Source organism: Anser brachyrhynchus, assembly GCF_964034855.1.
Source record: "Anser brachyrhynchus genome assembly, chromosome: 12".
In the NCBI taxonomy this organism is placed as follows: domain Eukaryota; kingdom Metazoa; phylum Chordata; class Aves; order Anseriformes; family Anatidae; genus Anser; species Anser brachyrhynchus.
This window is the reverse complement of record NC_137707.1, coordinates 21,821,053-21,837,873: the sequence shown is the minus strand read 5'-3', so window position 1 is coordinate 21,837,873 and position 16,821 is coordinate 21,821,053. Positions and strand designations below refer to the sequence as shown.

The 16,821-nt window shown below is 35.8% G+C and overlaps 1 protein-coding gene across 7 annotated transcripts in view; it reads right to left on the bottom strand.

Moving 5' to 3' along the window:
* The window catches only part of DPY19L3 (dpy-19 like C-mannosyltransferase 3), a 35,046-nt gene extending 18,354 nt beyond the window's left edge, over nucleotides 1–16,692 (bottom strand). For 3 of the 7 annotated variants that reach the window (XM_080552289.1, XM_080552293.1, XM_080552295.1), the window contains exons 1-12: nucleotides 16,535–16,692; nucleotides 14,976–15,118; nucleotides 14,021–14,154; nucleotides 7,524–7,614; nucleotides 6,550–6,671; nucleotides 6,204–6,349; nucleotides 5,000–5,123; nucleotides 4,134–4,268; nucleotides 2,559–2,690; nucleotides 1,340–1,441; nucleotides 457–530; nucleotides 44–202 (exon numbers count right to left, since the gene is read on the bottom strand). In XM_080552289.1, coding sequence (XP_080408415.1) covers nucleotides 44–202; nucleotides 457–530; nucleotides 1,340–1,441; nucleotides 2,559–2,690; nucleotides 4,134–4,268; nucleotides 5,000–5,123; nucleotides 6,204–6,349; nucleotides 6,550–6,671; nucleotides 7,524–7,614; nucleotides 14,021–14,154; nucleotides 14,976–15,078 — 1,322 coding nt within the window. In that variant the 5' untranslated portion in view covers nucleotides 15,079–15,118; nucleotides 16,535–16,692. Of the gene's footprint in view, nucleotides 1–43; nucleotides 203–456; nucleotides 531–1,339; nucleotides 1,442–2,558; nucleotides 2,691–4,133; nucleotides 4,269–4,999; nucleotides 5,124–6,203; nucleotides 6,350–6,549; nucleotides 6,672–7,506; nucleotides 7,615–14,020; nucleotides 14,155–14,975; nucleotides 15,184–16,534 lie in introns of those variants that run through there. The other 4 variants (XM_080552290.1, XM_080552291.1, XM_080552292.1 and 1 more) reach the window with 4 other exon arrangements.
* Nucleotides 16,693–16,821: the final 129 nt, after the last annotated feature.

The window sequence follows — 16,821 nt, the reverse complement described above, 5'->3', positions numbered from 1 at the left end:
GATTAAAAAAAAAAAAAAGACTTATTTTTAAAACATATTTTACCTGAGGTTCCGAAAGGCAACAATGAGAGCTGCTGCTGTCATAGGGAAGAGACTGAATATGTAGATGTAAAAAAGTAATGTATCCGAAAGTCTTGAAAAAGTATTTAATGGTAGTAAACCAAAAGCTTCTTCACAAAGATAGAGGTTAGCATCAAAATCTCTGAAGAAAAAAGAATAATACTTGTCATCATGTATTTCATAACTTGATATCAAAAAGGACCAAAGTTTCCTTTTTTCCAAGCAATTATACAGCCACAGTTGAATAGCTTTTTATGGAAAAAAAAAAAAAAAAGTCCAACATAAACACAGGGTAAAAATTCATGATTCATTACTAAGATTTTAAATAAACAACAACCTGCGGGCTTCAGTTATTGGAGCTTTACAACAAAAAGTAAAATTGCAGCTAACTCATACCTTGTTGCCCCGAATCCAAATTTTGCTTTCAGGAATTTGAATATATGTTCATCCGATTCAAGATTAAGACTTTTCTACAAAAGGAAAAAAAAAAAAGCAATCAATATTTTTAAGTACTGAAAAATTAAGCTTCACCTAGTAAACTTGTTTTTTACTTTTGAAATTAAACTATGAAGCACACAGGCTTACTGAGATAGAATGAGTGCTTATTCGATTGCAAAGCACTCTGTAATATGGTGCTGTGATTCAAAGGACAAGTTATTTACCTTTTCAAAATACATATACTGCTTTCTTATTTACAGATAAATTTTACCCATGACAGGTTGGTTTTAGCTATAAGTTTTACTTCAATGACTTATTACATATTACCATGCTATTTTATATTACATATGTACTAAGTTTTAATGTCAGTTTTACAATCTCTTGAAAAGCAGAAAACTGCTACTGTCTGTACTATTGTGCAGATCTCTCTATGCACAAGAATAAAAGTATGGAGTAGTCTACATCAGTTTTACAGCAAGCATTTATTTTAACTGCATTCATTGAAAAGTAAATTAAATGAGATTTTGCAAATGCTCAGCAGTATCATAATGCAGTATAAATATACTTTTTTATAAATTAACACTACATATTCAAATACACATTCATAACTTGAAGTTCACCTGTAGTTTTATGTTAAGAGTTTTAAGATTGTATGCTTTATAGTATACCAAAAAGATTAGCAAAGCAACATTTTAATTTCTGAAACCTATTCTTAGAAATGCAGTGATATCTTTGCAATTTTTATTTAAAGATATTATTGTAGATGACCTCTTTACAAGTACCTTTCAATATTACAAAATTAAATTTTATAGTATTACTGTATTAAAAAATATTTCCTTACCTTAATGAATTTATTTACTAGAAGAGTCAAGCTTAAGACTAATAGTACATGGAGGATAAGTTTCCCAAGCCTATTAAGCAAGTTGCCCTTCTTTAAGTTTTTCTAGACAGAAGAAAATATTAGTATTTCAATATTTAAAATATTTAGGATTCGTATGTATTTGGAACAAAACCAACAAAGACTGTTTGGATCCACTTATTTGTTAGGCCTTTTATCAGGATATGTATTAGGCTCATGTAAGCAAAAATTCAGACATAACCAAGTATCCAGAATAAAGATATATTTCTTCCCTGAAACTGAAGGGACAGTATCATGAAAAACTCTCCAGCATATTCTTTTGGCACAGTTATTTAACTAGCCAAATAGTCTTCATTTAGAGGTGGCACCAAAAGGAATATTTACACAATTACTGGCACCCAGAGAAACTGCGGTTGTGATCCAGGATTCCTCTAACTTCAGTAGCATGATGTGCCTTTTCAAATATCTATTCATTAGACTCTCCACCTAAATGTGGCAAAAGTGTATTCTGACTAAAAATATCAGTTGATGTGATTTTGACCAATTTTCCAGGTCAAAGCTCCAGATCCAAGAACTGTACTTCTCATGCTCACAGGCAACTCGGATTAGGTGCAGACATTGTCTAACTATAAAACAAAACCAAAACAAAAAAAACATAGTCCTGATTTTAAAAAGTCACAATAGTGAGAGAGAGCAGGAAAGGCTCTACAGGTTCATATATCCTGGTTAGAGGCAGTCAACAATGCTAGTAATAGGAAAAAAAGAACTGTAAATAGGAAGAATTCCCAATCTCTGAAAGAAAAAACAGATTTCAGTAAACTGAATTTAACATATATCTAGATCTCATAGAATATTTTGCTAGAGGCAGATCTGTAAATCTAAGACAAGTCCTGCTGAAACAAACGTAAAGTCCATTTATGCAATTTTTTTGCAGGATCCAAACTGAAGCTTGCACAATCATATGTTAACAGCAATCACAGAATTATGGTCTTCGATGTGCTCAGTTACACTGTAGTTAGTGTAATTGAATTCATTATTTGTTCATGCAATATTTTTGTTCCTCTACTCTAAAGTAATTCCTATAATTAGTATTAGTAATTTAAGATTACAATGCATACAAATTATTCATTTGTAAAATATAATGTGTAATACACATATAGTATATAGTGTGATATATACTTCAAACAATTTCAGTACATACCTGGATTGCTCTTGCTATCAAGACAGAAGCATTAAAGCTTATAAGTAACGATCCAAGAATCATAGAATTAAAAAACTGTAGGACACAGACTAGCAATAATCCAGAAATTTGGATGATATACAGCCATGTAACCTGTAAAAATAATGATACTTTTATGCCTACAAAATTTTAGTCAGCTCCTTTTCTTAGAGTATGTTTTATAATTTATTTCAACATCGATTACTTTTACAAAAAATATATTTTCTTGCACTATATCATCACGCCTAGATTCATTACTATACTCTTCCTATATCTATGTCTTGAAGTAGATTTAGTATTTTATACCTTTCCTATGAAAACCTGATGCTGTAATAAATTGGACAAGTTAAACACTTGCAGAGTGAGGAAAATATTAATTAGTTAGGATTTGGGAGATGTTACCTGTTTTCTTTAGTCACAAAACTCTATCTGCAGCCTCTGTAATGTCTTCACAACCAAAGACATACACCACAGTGCAGTATAGCAATTAAACATTATCTGATTTCTGTGTAACTTCATTTATGTCTTTCCAAACTACACAGAACTATTATGACAATTCACTTGAATGCATATGCTAAAAAAGTGAGCTGATTTTCTGATACAGTTGTACCAAAACACAAATTTTACCTTACAAAAAGTGAAGTTTAGCCTTGTACTACTGCAGTGGTCAAAATCAGTACCAAATGGACCATCGAACTCCAATAGTGTTAAGTAGCACTTTTGGAAAATTAACATGGAATAAGTGGTGCAATAAGTCCATTATAGTATAACTGGGGGGACTGGACTAGACGGTCTTTCAAGGTCCCTTCTAATCCCTAACATTCAGTGACTGCCAAACTTTAAGGTAGCTAATTAGTCACATTAATTGCTAACTTCAGCTTACATTTGAACCCATAATGAAAATTTTAGATTTCATCTCAGTAGAATTTCACACTGACATTGAGTTCAATGTTTTCATCTTTTATAGCGTGCTTACATTTCTGAAGACTGACAGTACATGATCCCTTAATTTCCTAGTGACATTTTTTTTGATTTTTTAGCTCATTCTGTTTAGCAACATAGTGATAATGTTGTTATTTTGCGGTGAATTTCAATGCATGAAATCTAACTGCTTCTTTTGAGCCCTCCAGCCTATTTTCCTCTTTTGTGGTACAGTGCCTACAACCTAACTTTCAAACAAGGATGCAGAATGGTTGAGGCAAAATGCATAGCCTGTTATGTCTTCAGCTTAGGCAAAGATTTCTTGTACCTTTTTTTTTTTCTTCCTGGTCACTTCCAGAGGACATGCTCAAGCTGTGGTATTAGATAACTGTTGAAATGGTGTTTAAAAGCATTCCCTTAGTAATGTCAAAATATAGTTGGGTCTAAACAAAACTAGACTAAAATTAACAGGAGTGAATTATATGAAGTGAAATAAAATCAGCTAAAAAAATGTGTAATTTAATTATTCACTTTTCCCACTTAAAATATATGCACTATGATTATTCAAAAGCTGAAAGGCATACATGCAATGCTTCCATAGCTTGATGATGGAAAAGAGAAAAGTCTGGTTCTTACCTTTGCTGTGGGAAGCATGTCAAAGCAGTCCGGTATGAATAATGCCAACGCTTGTATCAGCATCATAAACTGATTAAATTGCCAAGTCAAGCTGAAGAGGAAGGTTGCTATGAATACAGCCAGAAGTGTCAGTCTCTGGGAGGGTGGAAAAAAGTTTTATTAAACTTTATTTTCCTTCATCAGAAAAAAAAATCAGGGATTTAATTTATTTTAAATCCATTTTTAAAATGTTAATACATGCTCTCTGCAGTAACTGCTTGTAAGATAATATTTTTAGACCTTTGAGCTCTTGTATTTACACCTGTATTTTATCACTGTAATATGTTCTGGTTTCAGCTGGGATAGAGTTAATTCGCTTCACAGTAGCTGCAAGAAAATGGTGAGTTTTTAGATATGTTCAGCCCATAGATTGACATGCAATATGTTTTACTATGCTACAAATAGTAGTTGACTTGAACAAATTGAGGAGTAACGACTGTCAGAGTTTATCATCAATTTACTTTTATTTCTGCAGATTGGCACAACCTCCTATTTTTGTAATACAAATGATAGCAAAGGAAAAGCTTTATTACATGAGTTTCAACAAGCTTTTTTCCTGTCCCCTGTGCTGCTGTTTTGTACTCTATATAGAGCTTAACTTTAAAGTTAAAAGCTTCACCATATTTTCTTCAATGCTGAGCATATATATGCTTGTATTCCAACTAAATCTAAAGGATATTTTAATCTTTGTAAGCAATTTTTGTGTGTGTGTGTATACACATATATATCTCCAGTGCTACAACTGCTTTTTAAGTATTTTCTCCTAAGTTTTGGAGACAGTTTTCTGATACTAGTTTTGCTGTGTCATACTTGTAAGAAATACTCACTTCTTGAGCTGGCTGCAAATGCGTTCTGAGTAGGTATGTGATGGCTGCAATCTGAACCGCAAAGAATGGTAGTGCCCAGTTTTCTCTTAAGGGAATGGTGAATTCTACTCTTGTAGTATCTATTCTATACAAAACAAACAGTTTCATAAATTTAAAACAAACAGAACACTAACTTGGGTGACAGAGAGGCTGCAATGACAGGCATGTTTTGTGGTGTTTTAGAAATGGAGACTCTATACTTAACATGCCTGGTTCTAAAAAAAATACCATTATGAAGGTCCTGCAAATCTGCAAGTTGTTTCTGTACCTCAGCTGCTGTGCTTTAACTTTACTTACAGTGAGAAAAAAATATAGTATGGATTAAATCTCACTTCTGAAACACAGCTTGAGTAATTAAAAAACGAAAAAATCAACCCCCCCAAAAAACACCTCTGTAGTCCAGCATGTGGAATTTAAGTTACAGGTAATTTTACTTTGTCTTTTGGTTTCTGTAAAGCACATATCAAAATATTAAGACATCAAGTTCTTCAATGTGATCCCAATGCATTGGATTTGAATACCACTAGACTGGTCAGAAACTTGAGGTAATTTTTTGAATATTCTAACATAAAAGGTATGTTACAGGAATTAGTACAAGCTCCCCGATAGGCAGTCATTACAAAACCTCAATTAGAAGTTAAAAACACCACCAATACAGAACAGCCTATGTCACTAGTCTTAGCTTCATTCCAGCAGCTTAGTGCTGATGTAAAGCCAGTTCCTCCATGTTTCTCTCTGAATGGAGAAATCAATTGATAAAAAAGATTATCTTAGGTTGTTTAAAGAATCCCTGGTGGGTGGATAGTAAGGCGAGACCTAAAGGGCATATTAGCAGATGTCTTTAACATCTATGGGACCCTAGGCTTGAAAATACATGATATATCATCTGGAGATCCAGGCGTATCTGAGATTTGTAGTCCATTTTCAGAGACTAATTTACACAAAAATTTTTACTCCAATTTCTTGAAACTTTAGTCTGCATCTTCAATTCATTTTTGATTGTTTTCTAATTATTTTCTAATATTTTTTCCATTTTGTGTCTAATCTGGAGAGAGACCTTAAAGTTGATTTTTTCCTCTAATGAATCATGCATTCGAAGGTTTAATGCCCTACCTTTGACATGAGGTAAAAATTTTTGGAAGACTGAATGCTGAACCTCACTTACCTGTTTGTAATATACCAGCAAGCTGCCAATAACCCTGAAAGCCATGTTCCACTAAGAAGCCAGCTTGTTACATACAGAGCAATGACATACACTGCCTGAAGTCCAAACAAAGTGTAGATATAAAAATAAACAGGCTCTAGGTATTGCTGTAAAACACAAGAACACTGATGTTGACATAAAACACTTGGGGAGAGGATTATACTTAATATAAATTAGGTTTTGCTTTGATAAATTAAAAAAGTATCAGAAATATTTCTAATTAGAAAATAACTGAAAAGGGGAGCTATGATTCACTGGGCAATCTTCATAATGCACTTACAATCTAAAGCCATAAATAAATGCCTACCTGAATTGGAAGAATCCTATACAGAATGCTGAGAAACACCTCCTGGTAAACATTCATTCTTTCAAGTATGTTAATTGTCCTCACAGATTCAGTTTTATTGTCATATACTAAAGCATGTAAACCTTAACGATAAAGAGAAATTGAGATAGGAGATGGTCATTTTTCCCCCTCCATCTTCATTTGAACAGTGAATAACTTTTTCAAAGGTATTTTAGGATCTTTCACCAAAAACTGCATATGTTGAGCCAAGGATTCAGGTCACATTACCTCTAAATCACCATGACCTTCTGAGGTCTTCAGCTTTCCTGCTGAGAATGTGACTCAGAGTGCTAATTCAAGTACTATATATTTAGTAATGTATAAAACATTTATTTTTACACTTACATTCCTAGTATAGAGTTTGTAGTACGTACTGGATCTTGAGAACCATTCTTGTCACTACTTTGAACACATGTGATGTTAATATTGACAAATGTAGTATAAGCAAAATTGGTAGGGAGCAACATTTAATTATCTAGAAAACACGACACTATCACAGAAAACCCTGTCATCGTATATGGTTTGCTTTAGAAAACTGCCATTGTGTCACTTACTGTATAGGCATACAACAAGAAATTGTCCCTTCCCACAAACAGCTCATAATTTAAGTTGAACAAGAAGAGAAGAGTGAAAATGAGAGCAATATACTGAATAAACCAGCAAGGCTGAAATCTGAACAAAAAGTTGTCTCCCAAAGAAATTGCCTTCCTCTGAAGATGAAGGTGTGGCACAGAAACCAATGTATCTCTGTGAAAATGATTACGTCCGTAACTTAGTGGCTCCCTGGTGGATGAATAGAACAAATCTGTCTCCAGTACTACTGTTACACCATCTCTCACAGTTATGGTATTCCTTGTCCTCAACTATATTTGAAAAAACGTTAAAAACAGTCAGCTGGCAACACGAAGTAAAACTTACTTTACAGTTTACAATACCTTGCTGGATGGAAGCAGCCTGAATCATCTGTTTGTAGTAGGAGTAATAAAGTCCACATTCTGTTCTGAATGAAATTTCTCTTTCAACTTCCTGCAAGTTAAAGTTCAATAATAAATTCACTTTCTATTTGCTTTTTGCAATCAAATGAAGCTGTCATGTTTTTCCATCAAGTCAACCCAATGGATACGGTAAGTATGGAATTTTGGTACCAATTATGTTAAACTTGCCTACGTAAGTAAACTTCTAATATTCTGATCTAATTAATTTCATTGGACACTCATCCAAATAACAATTACTAAAGAGTCAATTTTAGAATGGAAAATTTATTTCGAATTTCAGTAAAAATAAAAACATAAAATTCTAATTCTGTCTACACTGGGGGAACTGGCCTATTCAGTAGTTTGAGTCTTTGGATTTATGTACTCTGTGCAACTTAGTTTAAATAAAATACATGAACAACTTAGGGTGAGAGGCAAAGGGCTGAGGTGTTGATGCTTCTGTTAACTATAGAAATGTACATGCCTTTGGTGGTTCTGATATGCAGTTCTGAAACATTTTGGATCTTTTACTATTTTTGTATTATTCAATGTTTAGATAGGTGCAGTGGCCAAGGGGTGGACTTTAAAACTGCATACGCATGCTCCATGCATTTAACCTTTTCTTCCAGATGTGGTTACACTGTAGTGCTCCATGGCTTTGCCACCTTAAGACTTGATTAAATCAATGTGCTATAGTTGGGACTACATCATAATTCCAACTCTGAGATTTCAGCTGGCAGGGTAATCTGCTGCCCATTTCCTAAAAGCTGTTTCTTGCAGGAAGCCAGCTAATCGTTAGTCTCACACTTAATATATATGTTAAAGAAAAAATGATTATTTACTTGTTTTTAGGCACAGGTAGAGTTATTTTGTAATCCAAAAATGTTTAAATTATCTAAATTAGGTGCATTTCAAACTCTACCTTTTTTTACCTGCTAGAGCAGGCGAGGTCTAGTGAAGCATGAAAGCTTTCCTAGATAAAACTGCTCTCGGACAGGATCTTGGCTTAGGAATTTGTTTCCTTCTGTTAACTTATTAGTTATGAAGACCTAACGAAATTTTTAAAAAAATCAGAGCCTTGGATGACCACATTTAACCAAGATAAGACTGCACGAACAGCCAATTTGATGAGAAATAATAGGCATCTTATACAAAATTATTTTCTTAGTAGTGGTCTTTGTGGTAGTTTTGATAAACACATTCCTTCAATTATCTCTGTTAAGCAGTCAATTAGAAAAGGTTAATATCCCAATTTAAAATCCAATGAGGTCCCCATATGCGGTGTAAGGAAGTCATACGTTAAGAAATTTTGGTAAGATTTCTAAAGATAACCTTATTAATTCATTTTTTGCTTGTTTTTTACAAAAATACTGAAATAACAGAATGATACTGATTCTGATATTTTTATGAATGCCATTCTGGTTAAAGCAACCTTGCGCAGAATTCCAGGACCTTCATCTCTCTTAAACAGTCTCATCTCTTCTGCTGGCACAGAACTCATAGTATTTCAGAGTTAACATCAATCTAGACAAAAATCATGCTCCTCCTTTCTCTACTGCCCAGTACACCATATCTTAAATCAAAACACGTATTTTATTGAAGTTAAGTATTGACAGAATAAATCCATATTAGTTCTGGTCTGAGAAAAATCAACAGATAAAAATGCATCTGATTCAAAGTAAGTCCACAATTAAACTCTCCAGCTGTTCTGCAGCATACAAATAATTATAATACCAGCAGAAGAATCTGATATTGGCACTAAATACTAAAAGCTACATACTTAGCAAAATGAGAATGCTGGATTTTGAATGAGCTCTATTTTCAAATTCATCACTACTGAAGTCTTCTAATACCAAAATACCAAAAAGCAGCTGATTCAAAGTGTTTAAAAAAAAAAAAAAGACATGTTAACATTTGGAATTTATTAAGGGGGAGAGCATAGTCACAGAGGGGGATCTAATTAGCAAAAATGCATTCAAACGTGATTAAATTGTAATCCTGGCACCAGCTGTATTCAACCAAATGCTATACTTTATGAGACAAACACTAGTGAGTTTTACATCTGTTTCATGCTAAGATAACATCTGTTTTATTCACTTGCAAGACTTTTCCGGTTCTACAGAAATTTATACTTTTTCTAGTATACCATGTCAATAAAAACATATGGACTTATGGGTAAGCATTACAAAAGTAGGTTTGCCTTACTGTATATTCAATTTGTACGTGTTCTACAAAGAAGTTATCACTGTTACAAAAAAAATCTTCCGGGATATAGTATGGCATATGATTTCAATTTATGCAATTGTAGTCTCATAGTATTAACCATTCAAAACAAAATACAAAGGACTCTTCCTCTCTAGAGCAGTACAAAATTCTGGAAGTCAAATTTCCTCAAGCTCCCTAACCGAGTCATCCCAGATACTGAGCAATCAGCCAAAGTCTGAGTTGAGCTTTTCTACAAATAAAGAACACAAGCAAAGCTCTAATTTGTTTTACCTTTTGACAAAGCTAAAGCACAATTTGTGTTACTGGAAATATTCTTTAGCTGTTCAATTTAAGATCAGCGAGATTTGAAAACCTCCTCAACCGTACAAGTGGCAACTCAATACAGACGGCTGCTGCCATCATTTCCGGTTGCAAATCATGCCTTCAGCAAATGTATTTAATCCATGTACACGGTCTGTTGCCTTGTTAACCTTATGCCCATCTGTTAGGATGGCATGGCTCCTACTCAGATGACTTTTGATCTGGAATAAAAGCACTTAACAGCCACTCAATAGATACTTCTTTGGAAAAATACCACAAAAGTTTTGGACTGCCCTCCCCCTGTTTATGGCTTACATACTCACTTTGGGAAGTTCTAATTCGCTGGCTAGCAGTTTCTCCACTTTTTCTCATCTTTGTTTTATATTCAGAATGTAAAGAGGTAAAATAGAGGCACTCAGAGAAAGAATGCCAGGCTTTTTATGCTGTATGTCTGAAAGATTTGAAGCTTGATATTTGTATTCCTGGTTTCTTGCAAGCAGCAACTTTATTAAAGGAAAATTGAACAGCAGTCATCTAAATGCTTACTCAGAGGGGATGAAGAACAAATGAAAGCTCTGAATGTTTAACTGTTTGTGTTAGAGTATTAATTTGTTGTGTGGCCTTGGCTCATTCCTGTTCAAGGCTTCTTCTGAGTTTGCATTTGAACAAGCAATACAACAGCTGACAGGAAAGGTGATGCAATTCCCCCCTTTTTTATTTCTGTAGAACAGAATGTTTCCAAAACGATACTACGCTTGAGAAGCAATCAATAAACTATCAGAATTACTGAAAAATACTGGAAATAGACTTGCCAGAAAACTGAGAAAGGATTTTTGGCTAAGAAACCTGTTTTGGCCTGTACCATCACAAAGAGAAATGTTTATTGTTTTGATGCATATGAGAGGAGATTCAAGCTTTCTTTCTTCAAATAGCTTGACCAAGATAAGTGATTGTAATCTTCTGTGATCCCTGCTGGAAGTGCATGAAAACACTGCTTCTGATTATGTGACATGGTATTTTGCATTCTAATTTTTTTCTGCAGTTTTTTCAGGAGGTCTTGGGATATTTAAAAAAAAAACACGCAAATACCAGTCATGCACCACTTTCATAGCATAAACCACTCTTCAAAATCTGCTTTTTCAGTTTTTCTGATGAGGAAACAATATTATAGCCTTCTCCAATGACCATGGCAAATTTATAATAGCAGGCATATTTATTAGCAACTAGGAATAAGACTCACACGTACTGAACCAGCTGAGATCACTACACTGTTGAAAGCCATGTTTAAAATAGTACAAAACAGTGTAACAAGCACAGACCACAGTACTTGGTAGTTCGGTGAACCATTGCTGGAAAACACCCAAAACTGAAGCAGCTTTCTGTTGACTGTGATTGAAATTACAGAAAGGCAATCATTGCAAGTGCACACACAAGTTGTGACTTCAATTACATTGAAGTTACAATTCATGACTTCACACAATGAACGCTTTTTACTCCAATCTTTAGGGCTGAATACAATTGGCAAAATGCGTAATTCTGTAACTAAGCGATTGTGATGTTCATGTATCAATGTAGTCTTAATTCAGAAAAAAAATCCACCTTTCTACCTGAACAGTGTATGTAAAAGCTTCTGTCTAGTTTAGTCCAAAAGTCCAAACTTTTAGTACAAAATCTTTCAAAATTCTTATATTTGCTTAAGATAGGCAAATATTTATGCTTTGGCTAAACTATAAAATGCAAGAGAAAAAAAAATTAATTTACTTTCAAAAAAAATTGTGAGGATCTCATACAGCTTAGATTTTTTACCTTGCTAGTCTGACTTCTCACCATAAAATAGGTATACTGGCAAGAAAAATGTATATAAAATATGGATACTGAGATGTGCATACTGGCATGAAAATTAGTCTTGCCTATATTTAAGATAATGTTAAAATCTTAGAAATCTTTGTGTTAACCAAAGTGAAAGCACGGTCAAACTCTGGCCTGGCAGACAACTGCAGATGTTATCAGACTTGAATCATTCTCAACATTCTTTGTATTTGCAAATAAACTGCAGAGGTTGCTACCTGTTTGTTTTCAACCTGTAATACATCATTTAAGAACACGTCTTTTGCAGTATCTTTGAATCCTTCTTGGAAAGTAAGCATTTACAAAACTAAATTGCATTTGTCTGATCAATCAAAGTATAGTGATAGTCTTCTACATAGGAAGATATCCTTAGAACCAATGTAAGTTGAGAATGTGCACATGCAAAACATAAATAGACTATTTTCACTGAATAATACATACATATTCATACAAACATGAATACATACTGCTTTTCACTGCTCCAAAAAGCAGTATGTATAAAGCCTGTCTGATTTTGGCTCTGTGTTACAACTGGTTATTTTATCTCTAATAATATATGAAATCCCATTAAAGCTTTTCCTGTTGCAGTCAGCTTAAAATTAGCCCTGGGGGCACCCAGATTCTCTGGTGGAGTAAACATCTTTGACCTCATATTATACATTCTTCAGTAAGAGTATCTGTATGTTTTTCTCAGTTATCCATCTGGTAGATGAATTTAATATTTTTTAGAATATTTCCATCAAACTAGCTAAAATTGTTCAACATACTCCAATGTTACTAGTTATCATATCAATTCCTTAGGATGGAATGAGAGCTACAGAGAAAACAGACCAAAAAATATCTATATGGTTACGATGTTTTCCAGTTTTGAAATCTAATGGCATTCTGTACTTAATGATCAAATAAAATGGTCATTTCATCCACTGGGGAGGCAACTTAATTGCAACTACAGACTTGCTTCTCTCAGTGTGCTTTGTCCCTCTGTATCAGTTCAATAGAAGAAAAATAACATTCAGACATGGACTTGTAGCCATTTATATTTGTACTTCAAAATACCTGTGGAATTCATCAATACTTGCTTTTGGAAGGAAAAGGCAAATCTGAGGTGCACCTTATATGTATATAATATACGCTCTATCTCTATATTCAGAGAAAGATGACGGCAGGTACAAAACACTATTATATGTATAATACAGCAGTAATCGCTTCAATAAATACCAACTATTTTTATTTTCAATACGCATATGTGTCTTGGACAGGAAAAGTGCCTATTATATGGAAGAATCATGTTGCAATATAAGTGTTTCAGTTAAATATAGATATTCTTTGAATAACATAATACCTGGAGACCTAACAGAGCCTACCAATCTTAGGCATTTTCAAAGAAAAATTACTCACCTGTTTCTTTTCTCTGGTTAAATTTAGATGTACATACAGCAGTATTATTTTCCCATGCAATGATTCTGGGGAGAAAACTAGTCAGTTCTGGATCTTGGGAATAAAAATTCCCCTACAGTGTTTTACATTGATAATTGTCTGAAATGTATTTTGAGATTTGCGCATTTAGGATAGTCTTATATAAGATTAGTACTGAATAGTAAGAGACTGTGCCCAAATTGTATTACAGGATCACATTTTAAATATAACTAAAGAACTGTGTGCCAGGATCTTGTGTATTGTTTTTAACTCTTGTTTTGTTTTTTTGGTGGTGGTGGTTTTGGATTACTTTTGCTACAAGAGATTTTTATAAAGCAACATATAGCAGATTGTTAAAACTCTCTTCTTGATAAGAAGAACCATTGCTGTCCCTCAGGCAGCAGAATAATGGCACAGCTGTGTAACAAGGTGTTTAGAGGAAAAACTGGTGAAAGGTATTTACAGAAATGACTTGAGTACTTAAAAAGTCATGGGGAGGGAAGCACAACTTCTGATTTTACATAACAAACAAAAAAAACCCAACTGAAATATTCTATGTTTTTGAGCAAGTTACAAGACAAATAGATAAATAAATGAAACTTCAACTAACATGCTTATTAAAGCTCTACAAAAGCACCGATTGATGAAACTATGAAAATGACTGTTACCTTAATATTGGAAAACCACAGGTCATTTTCATGCAGTGTAGCAACATAAACAGAAGTAAGAAGTCCAAGACCAATGGCAACAATTCCACCAAGAGTTAGTGAAAGTATGTTCCGCAGCTTTCCACCTGTATGATCTTGGAAGAGAAATATTTGACTGTGTAACTGTGAAGCACATAATTCAATTTCAATGAATTTTGGAAACTCACTGATACACTGCCTGTGCTAGTACAGCTTCCATTCTGGCGGCAGGACACAGGGTTTTGAGAGCTCTATAAAGTTGTGTTTTTTGTTTGCTCATAGCAACTCAAGTACATGCAAAGTGAAATAAGGTGTGCCTTACTTGGAAAATGTAGTTATAGTTTAAGAACACCACAACTCTATATAAATCTAGATGAATATCATATCTAATTTGTAAATCTAAATTGGAATATCCTCAAGGGCATCTTTTCTAAATTAAGGCTATAGAGGATGACTGTTAGATCACTAAGACATCAGATCTTCACACTTCTTAATATCTCTGCCTGTTTTTTTTTAAACTTAGCTAGCCAGTCTGTCCTGCAGCCAAAAAGCAAGGGTTTGTAGTTCAAGTAATATTTCATATGCAATCTGCTTATATTTAAGTACAATCAATTAGAAGTTTTCAAATCTTTTTATGTTACCAATGATTTGAACTGTGATTCCTTTAAAAACTGATGACAGCTATGAGAAATCTGACAATGCATCACTATTAGTAAACAGAAAAAAATTGTTTTCACCCATTTAAATTAGAGTTTTAAAATGGAAGTGAGATTGCCATGTAGTAATCTGCATCTCTCTGTCTCATCCAATTAATTTTGGTAATAGATATTCAAGTATGAAAATTTATTCGGTACTTAACTATTTCTAAACTGTGTCTAAGACAGATACCAGAAGCTGAACACTACTACAAAGTCATAACGTCCTAATCATTACCTACCAGACAGAACTTTCCCATCAGACTTCACATTCTTCTCTTCTGAAGGCTGATGTTCAGCTGCTTCTGTGACTTTTCCACCCCTTCTCTGTCTTATGGTTGTCATGATGACAGTCACTTTAATTCATTATTCTTCAGTCTGACTCCTAAATGGACACATACAAGCAATGCATCTTCCTACCCAACATTCATTTAATACTGTATGAAATGTCTGAAAACAGAAACATATTTTATGCCATCAGAGACCTTAAATTACCTGAGTTGAAATGTATCTCACCAAGAACTTTTTTTTTTTAAGAAATTTTTTTTACAACTCAGATTTGAAATGAAAGTATAGGAAACATTACCCTAAATCTACTCATTAAATTCATAATTTTCCATACTCTTGACAAGGTTTTAGAACGGATCATAGTTTTGACTGCCCTCACTTTTTGGGTCCTTGACTCAAAATGCCTATCAGGCTCCACTTCTTTAAACAGTATGAAGTGTAAGCCCTTCACAGAAAAAATTGTTCTTTTAGGCTATTTTAGTTGGGTACCTAGAATAGAGAACCATTTGTTTAAATCCTGGCTTTCAGGAAATCCCCCCAAAGTGGGCCATAAGATGCAGACATGTTGCCGAAGAACATGTGCTATAAAAGACTACAGCGACAGCATTAAAAAAGTTTGATGTTTTGTACTATCAAAGCCTCGTAAAATTTGAAAATGTTAAAAAAAAAACAGCTAGTCATTCTCTTGTTAATTCATAGTTCTCTCTGTTCTGTGAAAGCAGGCCAGAAGTAAAATTGCTTTACCCTGCCATTCTGCAATTGAAAATCAACAACGTCCTGTCCTGAATGCAGGCACGTTATCATTCCCGGAGTGCAGACAGGGGTACTTGTGTTACCACTGGTGTGAGTGAGTGATAACGGAGGTGCTCTGAGAAATATGCCTCAGCTGCATGCTTTTTGTGGTTTTAAAGTTTTTGCAATGAATTAGCTTCAACTCTTTTCCTTACCCCTGGCGAGAAAAACACACGCACACACACCAAACAACATGCACGTGGATGGAACTATGCGAGCATGTTATCTGTTTGTAACTAGCTTGTTTGTATAAAACCCAACAATAACGTAATAGGGGGCAAGAGGGTCCTCGCAACCACACTCTTTCGCACCGCCAGGCTTTCTTTAAAACGCCCTGTGCCGGGGGGAATGCTTTTTTGCCAGGCACGCCCGAAGAAGCCAGTAGCTGAGGGAAGGAATGGGACAGTCCCGCCTCCGACTCCACAGTGGCCTGCGGCGGTGAGGAGAGACGCGGCGGGGCGGGCCAGGGCCTGCGGCCGGGCCCGGGGCTCCATCAGGGGAGGTTGGGGCGAGGCCGCTCGGTGGCGGCTGCGGGCAGGCCGAGGGATGAAGCGGCCCTGGAGCCGGGCAACGGAGGCAGGAGGGCCGGGCCTGGGGCTGCGGCTCCCCTCAGAACGGGCTGTGCGCTGCGGCCTGCGCGGCCTGGGGCTCGGCTCCTGTCCCGCTTGGGCCCGTCACCCCTTCCCCACCGCTTCCCCCCCACCGCCGGCGGGGCCGCTACCTGCCGGCGCTACGAGGGCCAAAAGTCTCTGCAAAACGGCGGCGGCCGCTCCTGGAAGCGGCTCCAGCTGCGCGGAACCGCCAGGGCCCCGCCGCGAGGAGGGGAAGGGGCGGGCGTGGGGGCGGCCGCGGTGCGGGCTGCTCGGCCCCGGCGGGCGGAGCGGAGCCGGAGGGAGCGGGGTTGGGCGGCAAGGGGCGAGCCGGGAAGGGGGAGCCCCGCGCGGGGAGGAGCCCCGCCATGGAGCCCTCTTCGGCCTGCGGGCCCCGAGTGAGAGCCGCCGGGGGACA